At 40.3% G+C, this 9,097-nt stretch overlaps 1 protein-coding gene across 1 annotated transcript in view; it reads left to right on the top strand.

Annotated features, from left to right (window-relative positions):
• Positions 1–5,416: 5,416 nt before the first annotated feature.
• Positions 5,417–9,097, top strand: part of LOC128685469 (uncharacterized) — a 257,978-nt gene continuing 254,297 nt past the window's right edge. The window contains exons 1-2 of the mRNA XM_053772019.2: positions 5,417–5,437; positions 5,544–5,696. Coding sequence (XP_053627994.2) covers positions 5,417–5,437; positions 5,544–5,696 — 174 coding nt within the window. The remainder of the gene's footprint in view (positions 5,438–5,543; positions 5,697–9,097) is intronic.

Below are 9,097 nucleotides of genomic sequence, written 5' to 3'. Positions count from 1 at the left end.
TAAGGAAGGAAGGAGGAGAGACAACAAGAAATGACCGTGAAGTATGTGAAGAACTCAACAAGAGATTCAAAGAAGTGTTCACAGAGGAGACAGAAGGGACTCCAGAAAGACGGAGAGGTGGGGCACACCACCAAGTGCTGGACACAGTGCACACAACCGAGGAAGAAGTGAAGAGGCTTCTGAGTGAGCTAGATACCTCAAAGGCAATGGGGCCAGATAACATCTCCCCATGGGTATTGAGAGAGGGAGCAGAGGCGCTATGTGTACCCCTAACAACAATATTCAATACATCTATCGAAACAGGGAGATTGCCTGAGGCATGGAAGACAGCAAATGTAGTCCCAATTTTTAAAAAAGGAGACAGACATGAAGCATTAAACTACAGACCAGTGTCACTGACATGTATAGTATGCAAAATCATGGAGAAGATTATCAGGAGAAGAGTGGTGGAACACCTAGAAAGGAACGATCTCATCAACAGCAGCCAACATGGTTTCATGGACGGGAAATCCTGTGTCACAAACCTACTGGAGTTCTATGACATGGTGACAGCAGTAAGATAAGAGAGAGAGGGGTGGGTGGATTGCATTTTCTTGGACTGCAAGAAGGCGTTTGACACAGTTCCACACAAGAGATTGGTGCAAAAACTGGAGGACCAAGCAGGGATAACAGGGAAGGCACTACAATGGATCAGGGAATACTTGTCAGGAAGACAGCAGCGAGTCATGGTACGTGGCGAGGTGTCAGAGTGGGCACCTGTGACCAGCGGGGTCCCGCAGGGGTCAGTCCTAGGACCAGTGCTGTTTCTGGTATTTGTGAACGACATGACGGAAGGAATAGACTCTGAGGTGTCCCTGTTTGCAGATGACGTGAAGTTGATGAGAAGAATTCACTCGATCGAAGACCAGGCAGAACTACAAAGGGATCTGGACAGGCTGCAGACCTGGTCCAGCAATTGGCTCCTGGAGTTCAATCCCACCAAGTGCAAAGTCATGAAGATTGGGGAAGGGCAAAGAAGGCCGCAGACGGAGTACAGTCTAGGGGGGTCAGAGACTACAAACCTCACTCAAGGAAAAAGATCTTGGGGTGAGTATAACACCAGGCACATCTCCTGAAGTGCACATCAACCAAATAACTGCTGCAGCATATGGGCCCCTAGCAAACCTCAGAACAGCATTCCGACATCTTAATAAGGAATCATTCAGGACCCTGTACACCGTGTACGTTAGGCCCATATTGGAGTATGCGGCACCAGTTTGGAACCCACACCTAGCCAAGCACGTGAAGAAACTAGAGAAAGTGCAAAGGTTTGCAACAAGACTAGTCCCAGAGCTAAGAGGTATGTCCTACGAGGAGAGGTTAAGGGAAATCAACCTGACGACACTGGAGGACAGGAGAGATAGGGGGGACATGATAACGACATACAAAATACTGAGAGGAATTGACAAGGTGGACAAAGACAGGATGTTCCAGAGATTGGACACAGTAACAAGGGGACACAGTTGGAAGCTGAAGACACAGATGAATCACAGGGATGTTAGGAAGTATTTCTTCAGCCACAGAGTAGTCAGTAAGTGGAATAGTTTGGGAAGCGATGTAGTGGAGGCAGGATCCATACATAGCTTTAAGCAGAGGTATGATAAAGCTTACGGCTCAGGGAGAGTGACCTAGTAGCGATAAGTGAAGAGGCGGGGCCAGGAGCTCGGACTCGACCCCCACACCTCAACTAGGTGAGTACAACTAGGTGAGTACACGCACACGCACACGCGCGCGCGCACACACACGCGCACACACACATATGCATCAAGCAATATGCCCAAAACAGCTGTTAGCAGCACAGCATCAGGAAAGGAAGGAAGATTGCGACACAAATTGAGAATCCACCTGTCCTCTATAAAAGGTAAGAAACTCCAAGATCTCAGTTCAGTAGTTTGTAGAACCTTCAATGCGACAGTCAGAACAAATTATATCGAGAGTTAGACAGGGGACCTGAATCTTATTGAGAATCTCAAAGCACAACTGTAATTTGCCAAAAGCTACTAATTTTATATAAATCTCTGGGAATATAATTACAAACAGGACAAGAAGTATGATTTGTCAGTCAACTAGATCCTACTCAACCACTAAACTGAGTCTGCATCACAGCATCATAGAACAGTGTTGTCGACGATGGAAGGAGATAGGTGTTACTCCGCCTTTGTCCATCCAGAAAGAGTGATTAAAGCTATAATATAGTAATAGTAGGTGATTTTAACTTTAGTCGAATTGACTGGACTTCGTCGACCATTAATCTGGAGTCCAGTAACTTCCTGGAAATAGTTCAGGACTGCTATTTGAAGCAGTTTGTAACAGAGCCTACCTGAGGTAATAATTTGCTTGATGTAATTTTGACAAATAAGAAAAAACTCTTAAATCTACAAATCACTGAAGAGCTTGGTGCAAGTGATTACAAATCTGTTACCTTTAATATTACATGGCAGTACAAGAATAAGGATAATACAGTTAAAGTCCCTGATTTTCGTTCTGCTAATTATGGACTTAGAGAACACCTGTTTAGTCTCGACTGAGGTTATCTTGCTAATGATTCTGTTTATGAAGATAATAACGAAGAGATCTGCGACTATGACCTTTTTCTTAATAATGTACAACGCTCTTAAAGTGTATATGTTCCCAGAGAGAAATTTTGTCAAATAAAGATGACCGCAAATGAATGAATAGAAGACTGAAGCATCTATTAGGAGGAAAGAGAGGAATTTGGCATGAAAAGAGTAGGATAACCTTACAGACCAGTATGTTGATATTAAGAGATATCAAAGAACGGGATTAGAAAGGCTACATACAGCTATGAAATTAAAGCTGATAGTGAATTAAAGACAAATCCAAAAGGTTCTCTTAAGTGTAGAGGACAAAGATCAGGGTAAAAACAAGCCTACTGAGAATTGAAGCTGGACAGCTAACTGATAAGGAGGTAATGTGCACTCTTTATTGGTTATTGCCATAAATGATATCTTGGCAATTAATAATTATTCAGTAATGTGAATATGATAATGTAAGACACAAAGGCAACAGTTAGGCAAGTAAGTAAATAAGTAAGTAGGTTTATTCAGGTATACACAAATACAGTTACATAGAAATTATCATACATAGCGGCATATGTGTAGAGAACCTAGGATAACCCAAAAAAGTCAGAAAGAGTGACTTATTTCCATTGGGGTCCTTTTACCTTATTATTATAATATAAAGGTTATAATATTTTCTTATTATTCTACAATGAAGATAACATCTTATTATCATACTAAAAAGACTATCTACTACACGAGGGTCATTAAGACTATCTACAATACGAGGGTCATTACTAGGAATAAGGTAAAATTTACATGTATTTTAGCTAAAAAATAGAAAATCATTCCCCTCCCTTTCTGTAGCTACATTCATCAGACACTTTTTGGCACTCTGGCTTTGACATGTGCGGGTAGTCTGTTCCATTCCTTTATTGCTGTACAATAAAAGGTGTTTGACGCCTGGCCAATGACTGTGGGTACTACAAAGTTGTGCTCTCTCCCCCTAGTACTTTATTCCGAAACGTTTCGCCTACACAGGAGCTTGTTCAGTCGAGTACAGAAAGTAGGCAGGAACAGTAGAGACGTGAAGACGATGTAATCAGTCCATCACCCTTGATTTGAGGTTGTTTCAGACTATGGAACAGAACTCTTCACCAGGCTGTGGGACTGACAACCTCAAATCAAGGGTGATTACAGCGTCTTCACATCTCTACTCCTGCCTACTTTCTGTACTCGACTGAAGAAGCCTACTGTGTAGGCGAAACGTTTCGGAATAAAGTTGCCTAACTGTTGCCTTTGTGTCTTACCTACCAACCTGTCGGTATTGTATACATTTTTTATATTCAGTATGATAATGGTATACAACATCGACTAGTTGATAAATAAGACACATGTGCAATGGTTAGGTATCTTCCGAAACGATTCGCCTACACAGCAGGCTTCTTCAGTCGAATACAAAATAGGCAGCAGAAGCGTAGAAATGTAAAAACGATATACATGTAATCTGTTCATTACCCTCGAAGACTATGGAGGGACTGACCACCTTAACACTGCATTTATATCCGTTCTGTATTATGTCAGATTAGACAAAAATGAGCTACATAATCTGAGGCCTTACTAGTGATTTATAGAGCCGAAAAATAACTTTCGGACTTTTCGGTACTTATACTTTTTAATATAAATCCAAGTAATATGTTATTCTTAATACGCACTCTTAGGCACTGTTGTCTTGGCTTGAGATTTCTGCTTACCATGACTCCCAAGTCTTTTGCACATTCTGCGTGATCGGACACTCTATCACCTTGTTTATAAATGAGTTATTTCTCATTTCCAAACCTTGTCGACACTGAATTGCATCTGCCACTTTTCAGACCACGATATTAATTTGACCAAATCTTCTTGAAGCTCATTGATGACCTCCTCCAGATCAATTATTTTGCCTATTTTTGTGTCATCAGTGTTATTGTGTTTTGTGTCATCACTTGTTATTCCTTCGTCAAGGCCATTAATGTAAATTATGAAAAGTAATGGGCCTAAAACTGATCTTTGTGGAATGTCACTAGTGACAGGTCCCCATTCAGACTTGACCCCATTAAGGAAAACTGTTTCCTACTGATCGATCCATCTTAGGACTTTACCTCCTATACTCTGTCGAAGGTCTTATTGAAATCCAAATAATCATATTCATTAGATTTGTTCACTGCCCCAAATACTTTATTAAAGAATGTGAACATATTTGTCAGGCAGGAACGACTTCTTATGAATCCGTCCTGAAACTAATTAATTTATGCTCATTAAGATAGATTCTAGCAATATTGAATAATTGATTCTAATAATTTATGAACTCTAGACGTTAGGCTTATTGGGCGGTAATTTAGAGATGACGACATATTCCCAGATTTACATATAAGAATTACACGAGCATAAATAATTGTACTCAGGGTCTGAACCTCGGAAACATTTTGCTCGAGGGACTGCTCACTAGGGCACGAAATATGAGGTTATCATCTTCACGACAGATGCAGTTTACGTGCAGTTTTCTTTCTGCCGAAGGCTGCACGAGTTTTATTGTGTATTGTTGTAATTTATGACTGGTTCACCACATCACAGAGGACCTGGGCAAGGAACATTAGAACACTAGCAAGAACTGGATCTGGACCCTGAGCTCCAAAATACGGGGGACCTTTGTAATTAGAAGCAGAATAAGAACCTGACATTTCACTTGTTTAATTTGATTGGGTTGTCTTAGGTTAATTTAGTCCATAGTAAAAAAATGAACTTATGTAGGCAACCTAAATAAAAACGTAATACATGGGCACTGAGTAGCATGGAACTGGGAACTTAGAAAGAGAGAGATGAGCGTGCCAGGTTACAAGGCAAATGAAGACATGAAGATACAGGGTATTAGGCAATAGGTTTTGGGAATTAGAGTAATAGGCAGTAAAATATGGTGAACATAAAGAGAAAATATTATTCTTACAGGTAGAGGCCGTTGACCCTGATATAGTGGACACGGCGGGACTAGTATACAGTGTGGGCGGTGATGGTGCGGGCGGCAATGGTGCAGGAGGTCACACCACCAGGGGTGCATTGTTCACTATAAACCCTCACACCGGCCACCTCCTGCAGCTGAGGGTGAGTAGTGACTCCTGTAATTTTATGTTAAGTCTCGGTATGTTACTGTGTCTCTGGTAAGTAAAAATGTAGTGAAAACCATTATAACCATTTGTGTTATAATCTATTTGCCATTTTTCAGTTCTTAAAAACAGAAAACTGAAGGCATTCAAGTCCCTCTATATCTGTCTAAGAAACTATTCTTCCCTCCGTTATTGAGGAAATACTTGAACACCGTCTCACCGAAGAGCCAGTTTTGACTTATAAAAATGTCATGGGTATCCATGTATCAATGTCATGGGTATCCATGTATCAATGTCATGGGTATCCATGTATCAGTGTCATGGGTATCCATGTATCAATGTCATGGGTATCCATGTATCAATGTCATGGGTATCCATGTATCAATGTCATGGGTATCCATGTATCAGTGTCATGGGTATCCATGTATCAATGTCATGGGTATCCATGTATCAATGTCATGGGTATCCATGTATCAATGTCATGGGTATCCATGTATCAATGTCATGGGTATCCATGTATCAATGTCATGGGTATCCATGTATCAGTGTCATGGGTATCCATGTATCAATGTCATGGGTATCCATGTATCAATGTCATGGGTATCCATGTATCAATGTCATGGGTATCCATGTATCAGTGTCATGGGTATCCATGTATCAATGTCATGGGTATCCATGTATCAATGTCATGGGTATCCATGTATCAATGTCATGGGTATCCATGTATCAATGTCATGGGTATCCATGTATCAATGTCATGGGTATCCATGTATCAGTGTCATGGGTATCCATGTATCAATGTCATGGGTATCCATGTATCAATGTCATGGGTATCCATGTATCAATGTCATGGGTATCCATGTATCAGTGTCATGGGTATCCATGTATCAATGTCATGGGTATCCATGTATCAATGTCATGGGTATCCATGTATCAGTGTCATGGGTATCCATGCATCAGTGTCATGGATATCAATGTATCAATGTCATGGGTATCCATGTATCAATGTCATGGGTATCCATGTATCAGTGTCATGGATATCAATGTATCAATGTCATGGGTATCCATGTATCAATGTCATGGGTATCCATGTATCAGTGTCATGGGTATCCATGTATCAGTGTCATGGATATCAATGTATCAATGTCATGGGTATCCATGTATCAATGTCATGGGTATCCATGTATCAATGTCATGGGTATCCATGTATCAATGTCGTGGGTATCCATGTATCAATGTCATGGGTATCCATGTATCAATGTCGTGGGTATCCATGTATCAATGTCATGGGTATCCATGTATCAGTGTCATGGATATCAATGTATCAATGTCATGGGTATCCATGTATCAATGTCATGGGTATCCATGTATCAATGTCATGGGTATCCATGTATCAGTGTCATGGGTATCCATGTATCAATGTCATGGGTATCCATGTATCAATGTCATGGGTATCCATGTATCAGTGTCATGGATATCAATGTATCAATGTCATGGGTATCCATGTATCAATGTCATGGGTATCCATGTATCAATGTCATGGGTATCCATGTATCAATGTCATGGGTATCCATGTATCAATGTCATGGGTATCCATGTATCAGTGTCATGGGTATCCATGTATCAGTGTCGTGGGTATCCATGTATCAATGTCATGGGTATCCATGTATCAGTGTCATGGGTATCCATGTATCATTGTCATGGGTATCCATGTATCAATGTCATGGGTATCCATGTATCAGTGTCATGGGTATCCATGTATCAGTGTCGTGGGTATCCATGCATCAGTGTCATGGGTATCCATGTATCAATGTTATGGGTATCCATGTATCAGTGTCATGGGTATCCATGTATCAGTGTCATGGGTATCCATGTATCAATGTCATGGGTATCCATGTATCAGTGTCATGGGTATCCATGTATCAGTGCAGTGGAATAATGTTCACCCAAGTCATGTAATGGTCTTGTTCTGGAGAATGGTATTAATAAATATATTTTTATATTCGTTGCTTTTTCCATCTTTGATTTTTAGTAACTGGTTAATGTTAATTGCTAACTTTAATAAACGATTTACCAAATTCGAAGTAATTTCGTGTGAGAGAAATGAAGTTGCCTTTAAGTAGAGATGTATTTCATAAAAAAATAGTCTTTATATTACTCTTATGTACATTTATGTGGTACTTTTCCTAAGACATGTTCTGCAGAAGGTTAAGGTACGGTTTCAAGACCGAATTGCAAAACCTGCGTCTTTAATCAGTCGATTATTGACAATGTCACTTGTGATTGGTTTAAAGTCTTCTTTCAAAGGAAACTGAAGATAATCATTAAGTCTTGGGATGTAAAACAGTGAACCCCAGGATCCGATTTTAGATCGTTCCTCCAAAGCTTCTAGTTAATTATGTATGCAATATCCGTTCTGAGGTAGGTAGTGTAAGATCAAGGGGATACACAAAAGGCCTATGACCTAGGCTCTAAAACTGATATTTTCCCTAGAACATTCCTCTGAAAGTAAACAGCTAATATTTAAACCATACCACGGGCGGGATTTGAACCCGCGGTCAGAGAGTCTCAAAACTCCATATTTAAGTTATGTATGGACGGATGCTGATTATTGTTCCAGTTTCTGAACACACTAGTTATTTATTATTAATGAGGAAACTATTTTTATTGTACATTACAATTATGGTAAAAATTATTGACAAGATGAGGACTAAGGCACATGCACAACACCTGAGCATCTTCATTTAAAGATGCTTCCCTAAAGAAAGGTTGTTACAGCTCGATACTAAGATGATATATGATGATAGTGTGAGATGAAGCAGTCAGTCCCTCAGTCTTGCAGAACTATACACACAAGAAAGTTGAAATGAAATAATAAATCCTTCAACGAAGAAGCTGGGGTTCAGTACCTCGGTCTTGATTCACCAAGACCTGATTAATCAAAACTAAGGTAATTAGCACCGGCTTCTAGGATGAAGGACAAATTTCTAGATCTTCCACTTTCTTTTCTGTATAATTCTGCAAGATGAAGGGGTTGATTACGTCATCTTCTACTGTCATCGTATATGTTTGCAGTGAATTGAAAATTTCACTGGCTAGTAAACCCCTTCAAACAAACATACCCAGGTCCTGCACATGTGTTTAATTCCTCTTTTACTATACGTATGCGCACTGTATTCAAACTGGATTACAAGACCTGAATCAACAAGTGAATTAAAGAATGCTAGTAGGAGGCATTTTCCCAGTAACATCGCCTGCCTAACCTTCGATTGCCATGAACTCCCATCTTCAGTTTTTATGGCGGGCCATCGCCTAGAGGTTCGTAAAGTAGTCCCTACTTCCCAACAGTGTCGAAATTGTTGGTGCTTTGGACACTTCGCTAAATACTGCAGATCTGCG

Source organism: Cherax quadricarinatus, chromosome 1 (genome assembly GCF_038502225.1).
Source record: "Cherax quadricarinatus isolate ZL_2023a chromosome 1, ASM3850222v1, whole genome shotgun sequence".
Classification (NCBI taxonomy): domain Eukaryota; kingdom Metazoa; phylum Arthropoda; class Malacostraca; order Decapoda; family Parastacidae; genus Cherax; species Cherax quadricarinatus.
Note: the sequence above shows the minus strand (reverse complement) of the source record. Positions and strands in the feature narration are given on the sequence as shown.